At 39.4% G+C, this 17,535-nt stretch overlaps 2 protein-coding genes across 2 annotated transcripts in view; both read left to right on the top strand.

Moving 5' to 3' along the window:
- Positions 1-17,535, top strand: part of LOC137277762 (F-box/WD repeat-containing protein 5-like) — a 424,418-nt gene that overhangs the window by 53,081 nt on the left and 353,802 nt on the right. The gene's annotated exons all lie outside the window — the stretch shown is intronic.
- Positions 9,614-17,449, top strand: LOC137277760 (cyclic AMP-responsive element-binding protein 3-like protein 3-B). Its single transcript, XM_067809677.1, has 7 exons — positions 9,614-10,119; positions 11,065-11,500; positions 12,013-12,173; positions 13,392-13,526; positions 13,969-14,096; positions 14,432-14,613; positions 16,022-17,449. The coding sequence occupies exons 1-7, from the start codon at positions 10,018-10,020 to the stop codon at positions 16,345-16,347; spliced, it is 1,470 nt and encodes a 489-aa protein (XP_067665778.1). The 5' UTR covers positions 9,614-10,017; the 3' UTR covers positions 16,348-17,449.

Below are 17,535 nucleotides of genomic sequence, written 5' to 3'. Positions count from 1 at the left end.
TCGACTTCAGGTATGCTGTACGTGGAAACAATGCATGAAGGTATAATAAAAAGACTACAATAAATGAATGTTAAGCTATGAATTCACTGATAAGCTATCCCAGTTATATCGGAGACTAGGATGTGGTATTCCTCACCGTAATATTGCTGGAATATTGCAGAAACCTATACACACTCACTCACTCACTCACTCAATTACTCGGAGATTACGAAACTGAGCTCGAACCTGACGTCTTTACCCACTATCTCACATTCAAGAGCAATAACGGTTATTTTCAACATCCTGCTACCTCTTGTGGACACTGTGCATTTCCACATTACGTGAGTGAGTGAGTGAGTGAGTGAGTGAGTGAGTGACCCCACCACCCTGGGACCACAATGCAGCATATCGAAGCCAAAGCATTATCCATATATGTGTAAGGGTCGAATACTGGCCATACTGTCACGACAGACAGACACACAGATACTTTATTGACATGTGACAGGTGTATGGTCAGTCTGGAACCTGTCTCATCTACATTATTGCCTGTTTTAGTGACCATCCGGCCATTTTTTAAATTATGGACAGCTTCAGTTATACACTACCTGCTGCTACTCATAGTAACAATAAACAGTCGATGATATTCTATGGAGATTTAGATACCAATTTGAACGGGTTACTGTTCCGCCCGTACCCCTCACGCCAATGAAAGACATACCTCACCATAAATATACATTCAATAAACTAGAACAGGAATAAAACAGGAACTTATTTCAGCTTTGGAATATTACATCGGGGAAAGGTTGAAATAGTCTATGTATAAAGAGGGGATACGGGCGGAGCTCTTTCCCCTGAAGGTCACTCAGGGAAAATATCAGATGATATGTAAATTCGTTAGAACCAATATCCCATAAATGCATCTTGGAGAATTGTATTCAGCAATAACGACCTCTGAGAGTCTGATGCTCCAATGGCCCAGCACTGCCTATCTGGGAGCAGAGGGTTAGTGGTTTGATCTCCAACTGTACAATGTGCGATGGTACTAGTTAATAATAGATGAAAATGGGTATGATAGTAAAATTAATTTAAGTGATAAATATTACAGGTCAGCTCGAGGTCAGCATGCAGTGTGAAATAGATATCTGTGTTAAATTGGGCAATATCATCTCAGTGGTCTAGCACCAGGACAAAAGCAGAGTTGTTCCTAGCTGGGACATGCGCACACAAACGCAAATACGCATACACGTCGCTTTGTAAGTTAAGTTCTCTGTTCGTCTCACCTAGCCACAGCTGAAGCTGAGTAAGTTTAGTTTTACGCCACACTCACCAATATGCCAGCTATATGCCGGCGATCTGTAAATAATTGAGTCTGGATCATACAATCCAGTGATCAACAACATGAACATCGATCTGCGCAATTCGGAACCGATGACATGTGTCAACCAAGTCAGCGAGCCTGACCACCCGATCCCGTTAGTCGCCTCTTACGACAAGCACAGTCCCATTTTGTGGCAAACATGGGGGTTGCTGAAGGCCTATTCTGCCCCGGACACGTGTCACATCTGAAGCTGAGCAGAGGGTGAGCATGGGCAGCTGGGCATTGGGATGATATAGATTGAAACTTAGTTTCTGAAAATATGTAATTTCTAAAGAACCAAACAAGTCTAATTACTCTGGAAAAGCGTTACACTGAGATGTAAAAGGTCTAAGAGCATGATGTAACTGTCGCGTGTGTGTGGTGAGATTTGTTTCCAAATTGTTTGTTTTAAAACTTTTACTCAAACTGAAATCAAACATGTTTTAGGTAGTATATCTGACTCTGTGGTAGTTCAATATAACACTGATGTGAACAAAGGAAAATCCAACTGTCTTCCTTATCTATCCCTCTGCCTTTAATGCACGTCAACGATATACAGTTTGCTCACGGTTTGGGCTAATCAGTCAGGAATTCTCATAGCCGTTATTGGCTTGGGTGTCCATATTTTGTTTAGTTTGAGTGACACCTCGCTGACGAATGTCAAGACATATCGGTGATAAGATTTTTAACGGCCACAACAATAGCGTTACACTCTGTTATAATCAACATGCTGCATATTTGTCGAGAACCATCAAATAATGCTTCTATTTTCACAATTAACACAAAATTTTGAAGTTGTGTAAAACAACAACAGTAAAATACAGCTATAACGGACTCAAAGGAGAAGAAGTCGTTTAGTGTGTTTTAGCCGCCGTTCGTAATACGCAGCTCCATTAAAATGTACGACGCTGGGATTTCACACCGGCAAACCAAGGTCTCGCGAGAAACGTGAAACGTCCTCTAAATATTACATTCCACCATTCAGTATCTCGCCATAGTTCTACATGTCCCGGAGAGCCATAAACTGATATCGGTCCACCTGTACATGAATGCACATATAGGTGCACTGTATTGCACATACGGATCATTGTTGGACGAAGATGACATTTTTGGAATAAGTTCCTCAGTATCTTCAAGTCTTTGTAACTTCTTGCGATTATCATTGCATACCTCTAATTTTGTTGCTGAAATTTCCATTTGAAACTGGAACATTTAACAAACACGTTAGGGGGTGTAAAACACCTACAGTAACCTACAGCTACAAGGGATTCAAAGGAAGGACTAATTTCAGTATGTTATAACCGTCGTTAGTTATACGCAATTCGATTAAAATGTTCGAGTTAAGTGGTAGGAACCAAAAGCCAGTTCGCAATATCGGTCATTTGGGAATACATGAGTCCGCTATAAATGTAGGTTACATTACTCAACTTGGTTTCGCTGTATTTTTACTTCATTGTGTGAAGCTGACAGTTCATTGATCAACAAGTGAATGAGTCGGGCATGGAGCAGGTCACTGTCGAGCGTATATAGAGCGCTGGCCTAGTTGTTGACCCTTACATCTTCGCTCCGCGATGAACTACGAGTTACTGCTCTGCCTGTTAGTATACAGGACTAGTTTTGTTGTGTGGACTTTCCACCCGACCTAGATGTGGTCCTTTGACGTGTGTGAATAAGTAGGTTTGCAGATTAACTTTGTGAAGAGGTGGAACTACAGTGCATTAACTTCCTTTCAAAGACGCTGATTGTGTGGTCCTGTTTGAACGTACTCAATTGCAAACAGGTCCATTCGGATAACTACAACCCCTGGACAGAAAACACCGAGAACACCACCTTGACAGTAAACGGTATTCACCCTTTGGAAAACCTCCATATGCTATAAATGTCATACCATTACTACTGACTATCATACAACCCTATCCTCTCCGTGTGTAAGCCAACCAAACATACAGCTTGTAAACGGACGCTGCATAATGAATATATGGTCTCCGGTGTAACGAATTCAGATGATTACAACTCCACTGTGTAACTTACCGCTTTCCCTGGGGTTCTCGATAGCGGCTGTGGCTACTGTCCAGCTCACTTTGTTATTTTTGGTTGACCTTTGAACTTGGACACACTATGACCAGAGAAGGTTGACCATGTCTGTTTTGTTAGGATCTACCACAGCCTACATGTATCAGATCGAGTGACTTTCCAACGTTCTGCATGGTTACCAAACGTCCTGTTAGCCTTGTTACAAAGCTGTACTGAACGAAAGGCTCGTATTATTTAGATCCAGGAATTATCATTGAAACCAATAACTATTCAATCGTTGAAAGCCATTGCAGTGGAATGCGTAAGAAAAACAAGATATATGGATGTCAACTTCTCTTCTCTTCTGTCAACTTTTTTAAAATAACACGACGTTTCGTTGTTCATGATGTTAATGACTGGATAGTCTGGTCTGAACTCGATTATGCAGAGACCGCCGCCATTTAGAGCTGGAATGTTGTTGTTGCCTCGCTAAACAACAAACACAAATGACGTTGTTTTTAACACTATTTAAATTATTTAAAAGTGCTATCCCGGAAGAGCCTCAAGTGCAAAGTGAAGTGAGCAAGCAAAACAAACAACATATCAAGGACTAGAAGGTTATGCCTGTCTGTCGTTACAGGTATTTCACACCGACTCACGAGAAACTCATCTAAGCATTACATTATTTCACCACAGCTCTGTCCAGGAGAACCGTAAATAGATATTCGTCCAGCTGCACATACACGCATGCACACATATACGGATTATTGTTCATCAGTATCCTCCATACAGCCCCTTGTGATTATCATGGCATATATCCCGTCTCATCGTGTTTCATTTTTGAAACTAGAGCAATCGTCAACCTGTATCAAAGTGCACAACCGTCATCACACACGAGTGTGTTCTGTAAGGGGTACTGAGTTCACTCACGGTTTTGACCTCGCAGGCCTTCGCCGTCCCACAAATACATGTGTAGACATCGATGTCCTGGCTTGAAGACGCACGTCGCAGGTCAAAGTTAAAAGCTCAGTAACTGATAGAGGTCGACATCTGATCACAGCTGAGAGGTTTAACACCAACACAACTGTGTATGTTCTGTACAGAGAAAACACATACCATGTTAGTTATAACCCCACCACAAGGCTGCTGTACTTGCCTTCTTACATGTGTATAGACCCGTGTTGAAGACGTTTAAGTGCACCAGTGATTAAGACAGGAATGTACCACGCATAAAGGGCGTATCTTCATGCTCAGTACCCCTGAGCGAACTCCAGGCAAGACAGATCTCCAGCAATCTAATATAAGGGTAACGCTGGTTTTCAGGGCATTATCATTTGCAGAAGCCCGAGGTCTTTCATTAAAGACTGAAGATCAATTCTAACCCGGATCTTCATGGGTAAATGTCATCTGGAACCACCACAGGTTACCCAAAGAATTCGATTCCATCAAGTGCGAGCCGTGAAGGTCCCGGGCTAGAAATGGGTCTTCAGCAACCCATGCTTGCCATAAAAGGGGACTATGTTTGTCGTAAGAGGCGACTAACGGGATCGGGTGGTCAGACTCGCTGACTTGGTTGACACATGTCATCGGTTCCCAACTGCGTGGATCGATGCTCATGTTGTTGGTCACTGGATTGTCTGGTCCAGACTCAATTATTTACAGACCGCCGCCATATAGCTGTAATAGTGCTGAGTGCGGCGTAAAACTAAACTCAATCACTCACTCCAGCAAGTGCAACCAGTAACCATAAGCTTTTTGATTTCTTTCTTGTCATAATAATCATCAGTAGAATGCAATGCACTATCACTGGTGTTGTTGGATTACCATTCCTTGCTACGGTACCCACAGTTGTTACTCAGAAGATGACATTTCGGACTTCAAAGATATTGATCATATAGGAACATAGTATGAGTGGTCTATTCACATGATGGAGTTACTTACCCCCGGTCAACCCACACGAGCAAATTACTCTGGGTCCTGGTCTATACACATGGTTAGGGCACTGGGTCCTGGGACACGTTCCACAGAGCGATCTTCACTCATAAGTGACCTTAACTGGAATACTTTAACAAAGACTTACGATCACCATAGTGCCGAGGCAGTTTTGTGGAACGGGACCATGGTCTGTAAACATGTAAGAAGACATTGGACCATGGTCTGTACACATGTAAGGAGACACTGGGCCCTGGTCTAAATACTTGTAAGAAGGCATTGGACCATGGTCTGTACACGTGTTTGGAGGCACTGGACACCGTTCTGTATGCATGTAAAAAGGCACTGGATCCTAGTCTAAATACATGTAAGAAGACATTGGACCATGGTCTGTACACATGTAAGGAGACACTGGGCACTGGTCTAAATACTTGTAAGAAGGCATTGGGCCCTGGTCTGTACACATGTAAGGAGGCACTGGACCCTATTCTGTAAACATGTAAAAGGCACTGGGTCCTAGCCTAAATACTTGTAAGATGGTATTGAAAAAGCATTGGACTCCCGTCTATACACATGAAGGAAGGCATTGTACCATGGTATATACACATGTAAGAAAGCGCAGGGCCCTGTTCTGTGAACATGTAAGATAGCATTGGACACTTGTCTATACAATACCAATTCTAATCCTGAGCTTGGTGTGAGGGAGCTGAAAATGAAAACTAACATGCAGTATTCAGTACTTGGTAATGCCATTAAGTATACAAACCGTTGAGGCGCCATATGTCTGAACTTCAGCATAACGGTAACTTAATGTAGATCACTTTAGATTCATAAAATAAATTTTAAATTGCGTTGTACCTTTTAATACATACGGTTCATTTATCGTGCTTCAAACATCTAAATTATTCTGGTGATTACACTTCGTTTCGTAGGTATTTTTCTCTCCTTCTGTCGTTGACTACTTCTCAGTATAGTGAATATTGCTATGCGTGGTGTTTAACAACAATCTGTCCACTTCGAACATCAAAATGTCCAAAAGCTTAAGGAATTTCACGGAATGACAGGGTGAATGTTGTTACAGGCTACCTGGTACATCAACACTTGAAAGCACATTTACTCTTCTTGTTCCCTTTCTTGAAATTGTGTAACTACCATCTGTGCAAAATATCACACATATCACATATTTTGAATGGAAGCATTATATTTTGTGTTACGTTTTAACACTTCTTGGCTGGAATGCGGACGGGAATATTTATGACTTTGGCTTGAGCTTTCGTCAATCAGCGCAGGTTGGATTTTACGTTCGCTTGCATCAGTGCAGCTTGTCTTAGTTGGGATGTTTTGTCCATTCTTTCTGTCAAATGAATTTTACATTATCGGTCATACCGTTTAATCGGAATATTCCAAGCATGCTATCCACAACTTGTTTGCCTGGTTCAATTCTGCGGTAGGTCTTATAGGAGAATACAGATACGGCTGCCAGTGTGCACGAAGGTCGGGCATCTACAAAACTCGAATCACTTATGAGGACAGATGCCTATAGCACATGTATACTGACAATCTTAAAAGGTAGTGGAGAGTATATCTGTCTGTGTAGAAAGGCACGATACAGACACATTGACAATTGGTTAACATCTTGAAAAATGTTATACATTTCTACAAAAGCACTACAGATCTCTTTAATTCTATTAGAGACATCTTCAGTTTTAGCCATTACTGCGATCTAAAATAAAATTAAACATATCATTAATAATTTTGGAGATATCATTATATCAGTTATTAATATTTGTAATACAAGTAAACAGAAAGAACGACAAAAATTATCTCTATTGGAGATATCTTTCATTCATGTCTAGAGATCTCTTATTTAATTCAAGATATCTTCAATTCAAATCAAGATGTCTCTAGTTTCATTCAAGGATTCTTTAAAGCAATTAAGATATCAGTAATTTCTCAATATTTCATCTCTGCGATATCTTTAATTCATTCCAAGATAATTCAGGATGACCCCAAGTCAATTAATAAATTATATCCGTACTTAATTGCAAGATATCAGGAACTGACATAGAGATATCTTTAAAGCATGTATGTGTACAGATTATTAATCCCATTCTGATATCATTAATCCAGTTCACGATATCAGAAATTGTTTTCAAGATTTTATTAATATGCTTAATCACATCTTTAATTCACCTACCTCTATTCAAGAATCAGTTCATTATTTTCAGACATCTTCATTTCATTTAAAGGTATCTTCATTTCAGTTCATAATCTCTTTTTCCACTCAAGATTACTTAAAAACCAATTTAAAGTTGCAACAGTCTGTCATTGTGTGAATACATGACACGTTTTACGGATGACAACTTTATATTATTTACATGACATTTCAGAGCTAATTCTTGCTCCCTCATCAGGTGAATGCTGTGTCAGTATAAGAGTGGGTATATACATATATGGATTACAAAGATAACAACATAATTACGAGAATGTGCAAAGATAGCAACATAATTACGACAATGTGCAAAGATGACAATATAATTACGAGAATGTGCAAAGATAACAATATAATTACGAGAATGTGCAAAGATAACGATATAATTACGAGAATGTGCAAAGATAACAACATAATTACGAGAATGTGCAAAGATAACGATATAATTACGAGAATGTGCAAAGATAACAATATAATTACGACAATGTGCAAAGATGACAATATAATTACGACAATGTGCAAAGATAGCAACATAATTACAATGTGCAAAGATAACAATATGATTACAGAGCCAATGAGATTGGATTTATTTACAAACAAAACGATGCATTATGATGACAAAGCCAAGAGCTGGGATGGGTGTGTTGACAGGAGCTAAAATTAGTGGTAACAATATAATTACGGGAATATACAAAGATAACAGCATAATTACGAAGCCAATGATATTGGATCATTGTACGAGATTGGGTTAATGTACAAAGATAACAAAATGTTGCAATGACAAAGCCAAGAGCGGGGGTGTGGTGTGTTGAGGGACAAAGATAACACTATGATGGAAACCGATTAGCTAGGATTGCTGTACAAAGATATCACAGCAGTGTAGGAAAAGCTTACGATTACAGGACAATAGAGCATATACTGAGAAGATAAATGCCTTGGTCCCGTTTCATATCTGGCTTCTTTCTCTAGACCTCGATGCTTTCTACAAGTTTTCTCTTTTTCCAGTACATTAGTTGATGTTGGTGTATAGAATCTTGGTCTGTTGCCATGAAACATTGTGGTCTGGATTTCTAATGAGATGTTCCGAAAGGGCAGATTTCATGTCAGATTTTTCTACAGAGGTTTTGTGTTCTTTTATCCTGGTTAAAATTAACCTATTCTGGAAGACATTACTGCCTTCGGATGCTGTAGAAAAACGTGGTGATTTTTACTGTACAGCGGTGCCACGCCTCTTTTGAGTGACCTTACGTCACAGCATGACGTCATCAGTGTGTGTGCATGACGCTATGTCAGTAAATGGTCATGCCGCTAGTATCAGTGTGCAGCGATGTGACCTTGACCTGCCCCTGGTGCAGAAATTTTATTACATTGTCTGGTGTGTACCTTAGTAACGCCCATCCCTACATCCATGTACATGTCTATACACCCCACCCCACTACCCCCAAAGTAACTGAACCCCGTCCGCCCTACATGTCATGTGAAAAATCAATTACACATACAAGACACCTCCGATGTTTATTAAGCATAATTATTTGTATATTTTGATGTACAAAATTGTGACGACCCACCTCCTCCAATAACATGTGTACAAAATACACACACACACACACACACACAAACTTCCCAGAACAAAATGGGCGCTCCCTTTAAAATCATCATATCACACACCAACACATCAGTCATATAACCTCGCCAATCATGAATAGGTATCCTTACTCCTTGGTGAATTTCTCATCGGAATGGATTCTTTTAGCATCGACATAATTTAAATACTATAAGTATATACAATATATAGTACAAAATGCTAATAACATATTCAGGTTTCATACTTCCCGCCGAGTTGCTCATTGTTTTCCCTGATTTATACCTTTCATATTTCCCGCCTTAATATCCATGGCGTTAGGCCGCATGGCGCAACACACACATTGAACCATTGAATAACCTTCTGGGGTACATATTGCTACAATTCATATGAGAAGATGGTTCGAATAGTGGGCCCCTGAATGTCTGCAATAATTTGTCGGAATCAACAATATTTATTTCGTTCGACAGTCATCGCCTGTGTCGGTTTCCTTCGACAACTTCCGCCCCGGGTTCCACGTCAACTCGGAAGTTGTGGCACGCAAGCTCCGCACAGGGTTTTATAGGTATCGTTGTACGATACGTCCAATAATGCATATGAAAAATCATGCTCAGATTACAAACGATGAGTGAGCAAAAAGCTTAATTTAGTAACACGTCAACAATAGGAAAGTACGTGATCGGCGGTTAATGCCCTAAAGATTTCATGAGATGGAGATTCTGTAGCCTTCAGAATTGAACATTCTTTTCCGGCAGCTATGTGTGTCACAGAACATGTCACAAAAATATTGATGTTGTCATGACAAGTTCACGGAAGTGAAACTTGCACAACAAGGGGCGGCCATTACAGAAAACCAACAGCGAGTTCAGAGTGACGTGTCTGTTTACACGACATAATCATTTGACAGGGCACAAATTACGCTGACCATCTAAAATCGTAATCATGGCGTTGGAGCCTCCATCTGCCCAAATACTGGATATGCTTTTCGATCAGAATGACGGAGTTTTGAAAGAGGAACTGAAAGATGTGCAGACCATAGATTTCGTAAGTGCTTTTTCGTTTTAGACAATCTACTAGTATTGCTGCGATATTTTGCGCATTTAGGTTCTAGATGTTTCATCAGCTGTGGTCGTGTTGTTTCCCAACACGTATACACAACTGACACAGTCAAAAGGACGAGCCGATCAACGATGAATCATTTTAGTTCCAAATTGCCAACGACACCACATTGCTCGCGTATGACGATGTCGACTGCAGCTGTTGTTTTACAAGCCATTAACATTATCATCGAATCAAGTTGCCTTCTGACACGACAACACATGCTGTCCTAATTCTTAGCTACGTTTTTTTCGAGTAATAACCCAAATAATCTCGACTGAAGATGACCGTCCAGTAACAAGTTCACTGAAACTGGAGACGAGGATGCAACGGAGTAACCGAGTTTTGTTTACTGGTCTCACTGCAATGTCAGTGATGGACACCGGCATGGACGGATGGGACACTGATGTTTGGGATATGGTGTCTGTGTGTACACTTACATAGTTGTCATGTTGTCATTGTAGATAGATATTTGTGAAAGATCTTTGTAAATTTATATCAGTTGTTGATTGCATCAGCTTCACTTTATACCTCTATCTGATATTATTATAGTTGATATTTGCATAATGATTGAGAGATTTTGGGGGTTTGGTGGGGGGTGGGGGTGGGGGGTAATTATTTTGTATCAGTCCAACATCATGAAAATGTTCATAGTGTTTGAGTGCAAATTTCATGAATTGTTTAACAGCCAGTAAACACATTTGATGACAACAACTTCTGTCGTTATACAGTGTTGCATGGTGACAACTGAGGGTTTAACCTTGGAATACTACCAGTATACTATGATACTATGCTTTAAGGTTGTGATGTTATAGTGGATGTAATACGAAGTGAAGCATAAAAATTCAAATTTGCTGAACCATATTGAAAATATATGTGTTATTTTCACAGAATGATCTTGACATTGACCTCCTGCAAGACAACAACATATTTGATTCCCTGCTGACAGATGAAACCTTTGATCAGCAAATCCAGCCACAGAGGGAGCCCTCAACGAAAGTGCATACAGATCATGACTATTATGCCCACAAATCCCCCAGCGAGCTCAGTGACAGTGGTGTGTCATTAGATTCAATGTCGGACTCACCTCGTGGTTCTACAGATAGACTAGAGACAGTGTCCAGTGAAGGACAGTGTTTGGAATCGGTGGCCGGCATGTCACAGTATGGAACTGAGACAGTGTTCCCATTAGACACAAGCCCTCTTGGGCTGGAGGACTTAGAAATGCAGGATATAAATGTGGATTTCTCAGGTGTTGACTCAGCAAATTTCATGGATCATTTTGATCTCCATGTGTCCAATGACAAAGAAGTATCTGTGAATTTTGGTACGTTGTCTTTTATGGTGTTTGGACAGAAACACTCAGTTTTCATACATCTACTTTTACGGTGGAAGGTAAAATATTAGCAACTGTAGTTATCATGGTTAGCAAAACTATTTTACAAAATATTGTCTTCAGCATCAGTCAAGATATCTGTATTATCTTCATAATGTAAGTCATCTTTCTGACAATGATGACCATGAGAGGTGTCATATTGATCAAGTGACCATGACATTGTACTAGTCATATTCAACTAAGTCAGTTCTTACCATGGTTACACTTAAAGCATTTAAAAACTCTAAAGAGCCAGTTCTTACCATGGTTACACTTAAAGCATTTAAAAACTCTAAAATGCTCTTTAAGCGACCTATATTCTGAAACTGTGGTCATCAATACCACCCATTTATCTCTTGAACCTTACTAATCTTACAGTGTGCATGATGTATGTATGGGTAAAGACATTAAATATTTGTAAAGCAGATTTCATATTTTCAGACATTTGTTGAACTATATTACAGATTCTGGAAGTGACAATGATGTTTCACCAACAAGCAACACCTCCTTTATCACAGTCAGCAGTGGAGACAAGAAAACCGTTCAGATCCTGAAGTTGTCCCAGTCCCAGTCTCTGCCCTTCACAGTGAAGGATGTGAATCCAGAGGTCACAAGTACATCCAAGGTAACATTTCACACAACAGTCAAGGTGTATGGATCGCAATGTATACAGACTGGTTCCACAGTACAGTGCATATTGCAATACATGCCCATCAGATCGGTCAGTTTAGGTTCAGTTGATTATAATCCATGAAACTAACAAGAGCCAAACCACAGATTGTATGATAACTTGAAAGAAAAACTAACCATTATCTTTGCGATTCTGAATGAACAAAACTGTCATTTTGTGACTCGATAGAAGAAAAGTACGAAAATAAAAAAATACGGAATTTTTGGATCACAATGTAGAATACTGTACTGAAGGACAAGTACTGCAGTTGTACTAATATTGCGGTATATTGTTTCACCCCTACAGAGAGGTGCTTCAAATTCATGTACAGTTGTATTGCCCTTTGTATGATAGCAGCCTTTAGTTTCGGATGAAGCCTATGGGTGAATTCCAGGTCCACACATCGTATCCCACCTGATGCTCATGCTGTTGATCACTGGATTGTCTGGTTCGGACTCGATTATTTACAGGTTTCACAGATAGCAGGAATTTGCCAAGTGAAGTATCAAGCAACAAACAAACATTGTGATGATCCCTTATGTTCATGGATTTCACTCTGGTGCAAAATCTCTCCATGACCTTAATTTTTTAGCTTACAATGTAATATTAATTATCGTTATGATTGAAGAACCTATTTCAAACTAAAACCCAGGTTGTCTCAATGTCTGCAGTCAAATATTTCCATGATTCTTGGACGTTAAAACAACATTAATGTTATTCTGGTTCTCTTTACATGTTTACTGATCGTGGCTATTCTTTGGAATACAACACGTTTTTTTACATGAAATTGATGTATATGTTAATTATGTGTGGAAAGACATGTTTTCTACGGCATAATTGTACCTATTACCTTATTTTAGTTTGTTCATTTATGCTTTTGACTGTGTAGGTAGTCTTCTTACCTTAGCATGTTGAGCAGTGTAGATGTAGGATTAGATACGTAATAAAGTCAAGATGAATTTCTCCATAGGAAAGAAAAAATAAAGAATCACCGCTTAATTACACTTACCACTGCATCCTTACTAACACTGATATGTCTGAGGTAGGCTACATCACGGTTTATGGGAACAAAAATCATTACTCTGTCATACAGACTCTGTGTCTTAATTTGGCAAGTTTATTTATGTGATGTATGTTGTATTTTCAGCTTATTTCCCTGCTTTCATGTTGCAGTACCCTGACCTACAGCTGACAGAAGAGGAAAAGGAGTTGTTGAGTCGTGAAGGCGTGTCCCTACCATCCCATTTACCTCTCACCAAAGAGGAGGAGAGAGCCCTCAAGTCCATACGTAGGAAGATACGCAACAAGGTAAGGGGGAATCAATAATACAATTATCATAATGAAATAAGTAGTGCATGTATATACAAGGACAGATAGTGAACTGGCTATGGTGAACAGAGGTTGGCTACCTGTGTGTCAATGTTACATTTATTGGCTGCATGGGTGTGTAATTTTAACATATATCCACACAGAATGTCAATGCTGACAAAGCATTCATGTGTCTTGTTGATGACCTGGATTTGAAGCCGCTTGTGGGTACAGGGTACAATTTGTGCTGCCCTTTGCTTGTGTCAAAAATTAGTATTGGTCATGGTTGGTCTGACACATGTGCCAACATCTTTGAATATTGCAAAATTGGAGTGAAACCACACTCACTCACTCACTCTTAAGAGTATTCAGATGGGTTAGCAAGCACTGCTGCCATATTCCCCTGTTGTTTATATTGATAGATATTCTTTGATGTTGATAGGTGTCAGCAAAGGAAAGTCGCAAAAGGAAGATGGAGTACGTTGATGGTTTAGAGCAACGGGTAAAACTGTGCACCTCCGAGAACCAGACTCTACACAAGAAAGTAACTGCTCTGGAGAAACAGAATATGTAAGATAATTTTTGGGGTCTGTTAAGCAAGTGCTAATGTTTATTGGATGAAGAAGTCCAAACTATTTTTTTAAGTTTGTTTCCATGATTAGGATGAAGACCTTTATGGATAGAAAACTTCTTCCTTGCCATGGATGGACATTTTAATTCAGATTCTAACATGGGCATCTGTAATCGTAGGAAGGGAGAATGGAAGAATATTGTCAGGGAATATAGAGTTGTCTAACCCATTACATTAGTTTTTGGCCCCATGTTATACCAAGTTACCATCCTTGTTGACACTGCAGGAGACTCTTTAAGTCTAAGACTAAAATGTCAATGTATCGGCGCTCCAGGTCTCTGCTATCCCAGCTGAAGAAGCTGCAGATGATGGTGACGGCCAAATCAGGTCGACCTGCCCAGACAACAACATGTCTCGCTGTTTTGCTGTTGTCCTTTGCCCTGCTGGTGATACCGAACTTCAACCCTTTCTCAAGAAGCAGCTCTGTCTCTGATCTGAAGCAGATGCCTATGCCAGGTGAGCTGAACACTGTGTGATCATGATCCCAATCACAAATATCTTCATGCTGTCATGATCACAATCACAAGTATCTTGATGCTATCATGATCACAATCACAAGTATCTTCATGTGATCATGATCATTATCACTAGTAAGGTCATGTGTTCATGATCCCCTACAGTCACAAGTATCTTCATGTGAACACGATCCCCTTTGGAAGTATCTTAATGTGATCACAATCCCATCACAAGAATGATACCCTATAGTCACGTGTATCTGCATGTTGCGAAATACATAATAGTAATCTCCACTTGACTGATGGCTGTATCGTGTTTATACTTGAGAAGTGAAAACACGCCATTCCAGTAATAAGGATTCCTACATTGTTAGACAAATTCCAATGAGGACTTTTCATGAAATGGTATAATATACCATTTGAAAAGTAGGGGATATTGGATTTAAAAGGCTGATAAAATGCAAGTGATGAAGCCAAGTAGGAAACAGATGATGATGAGAAATATGGGGAAAATGGGAGTATTTATTCCATTCCAATTTATTGGAAATGTTTCATCTGTATGGATATATATTACTATTTTTCTCATGTGCCTTGGCATTCGCTAGTGGTATGCTCACAAAATGGAATATCCCCTATTTTTTGTTATGGTATATGTGTGTGAACTAATGGAATGGTTTCGTGTACATTATCAGCGCAAAAATAAATGTGTATATGTCATTCGTAAAGCACCATTGTATTAATATTTTAAGCATTTACTGATAAATGACTGCTCACTGTCACCTGATCCCATACCAAGATTTTTTAGCCACATGAGCTAACTCAATGATTATGTTTATTGTTAGCAAAGCCATATTTCCTGAAAGGTGTGCTTTGATTTTCTTGTCAAGAGCTTTTGAGTAATTTTCCTTATCACTAGTAAGGCTGGTTTGTGAAAACATCTTTCACCAGAGTTATGTCCCTTGAACACTGAAGCCATTTTTGAAGCTCAGGTTGATGCTTGTGATGGGATCGTTCATAATGTATGGCTAGTGGGGAGTGATGTTGATTTGTTTTCTTCTTCTTCTTCTTCTTCTTCTTCTTCTTCTTCACTCATATAGTTCAAGGGAGGTAGGTGGGGGGTCATCATCATTTTTGTACAGGTTTGTCCTGGGGGTGTACCTAAAAATGGAGGTCACTTACTTTGTACATAAATTGGGGGATGGAGGTTGGGATGCATTGTCATCATTGTACCTGTTTCTCCATTGAAAAACATCATCACCCCAACCCCAACTAGCCATAAATTACAAATGGTCCCTAATTTGTTATAGTTTTTATGATCTAAGATTTGTCAAGACCATTCACATATAATAAGATTACTTTCCAAGTAGTCAACTTTGATGGTGGGATTAACATGGTTGTTCACTTTGTAGGGAAGTCAAGAAGTCTCCTGCATAGCAATGATGCCTTAAATGTGAACGATGATGACCCATATGGCGTGTCCTTCAAACCGTCCTTGCCCTGGAATTCCAAGACACCAGCCATCAAACCCATGAAAGCCAGGATCAAGGCTAACGAAGAAAGCGACATAAACACAGCATCAGATGCCAATGAGACTGCAGAAGTGAACCCAGATTCCCTAAATGGACTGCTGCCACTGAAGGAAAATGTTGTACAGGACACAGTAGACATAAACGACGAAGATGGAAAAGAACAATTTGCTCACAGACAACAAAAGTTAGAGGAGGCAGACTTATGAGCACCGACTTCCTTTTGTTTGTAACTCGTAACAGGTTTAACTGTACTGATCTTATTACTGGATCACTGATCATATAACTGGACTTGATCAGAGATATCCGCTAATTTGTCTTGTTTGGGCAGCAAATTTGTGTCATTGTTTTCTAGGTTTATACTCTCACTGGCCATCAGGTTCTGAATGTCACAATTTAATGGGTCATTAAGTAATCATGTATGATTCTCTAACTTGGTACTTTCATCTGTACAGCGTCGAATATATTTTGCTTTAAATAATACAGCTGCCATCAATCACAGAACTGAATCGTATTTTGTACATGAATTGTACACTGCATGTGAACATGATGAGGTTGGTGTGCAGGATGTAAGTACATGCAGGCATAAACATATGTTTGTATTCTCAGACACAGTAATATCAGTTATTGTTATGCTACTGTGTTCAACTTGCCCAGTGAAAAACAATGAAACAGAACTTCATTGACAATAATACCCCTCAGTGAAAAGAAGGAAAATATGAAGGTGCTTCCTGCTTCGTAGTCTTCAAAGATAAGCTGAGCTTGCTTCATAACCTTCAAGTTAACCTTTTGCAATAAATTAAAGTGATGAGGATTTGAACATGGCACAAACAACCACCACATGTGAGTGAGTGAATGAGTTAATTTTACGCAGATTTTGGCAATATTCCAGCAATATCACAGCGGGTGACACGAGAAATGGGCTGCACAGATTGTACCCATGTGACACCATATATGATGTGAACTATGTTTTGTACAGTGTACATATGCTGTGGACTAATTGGAATTAGTGGTCAGTCTCTGTATGTACAGCTGGGCTGTATCATCTTTTTATGAATTTACACATCTTGTATTGTGGTGAATATATTATGCACACACAGTAAATGACAATGATTGTATTTAATGAGGTGTGACATGATTTATTTCAGTGGGGTCAAGTAGTTCATCATTTTGTTTACCTGTGGACAAAAGTTTTTCAAAATGAAAAGCTAAGTGTTCTAGTATTGTCTTGTGCTGTAACTGTTTGTTGATCTATTGTTTATGGATACATATTTATCATGTTTTACAGAAAGGAATAAACTGTTTTTGATATTCAATTGTGATGTCATTTTGGGCTGAAAGCCTTCAATTTATATCCACTGAACCTTCAGGCTTCTTGACATGAGGTTTAAGCAATG

Source organism: Haliotis asinina, chromosome 3 (assembly GCF_037392515.1).
Source record: "Haliotis asinina isolate JCU_RB_2024 chromosome 3, JCU_Hal_asi_v2, whole genome shotgun sequence".
Lineage (NCBI taxonomy): Eukaryota > Metazoa > Mollusca > Gastropoda > Lepetellida > Haliotidae > Haliotis > Haliotis asinina.
The sequence above is the reverse complement of the archived record's forward strand: the minus strand, read 5'-3'. Positions and strand labels throughout refer to the sequence as shown.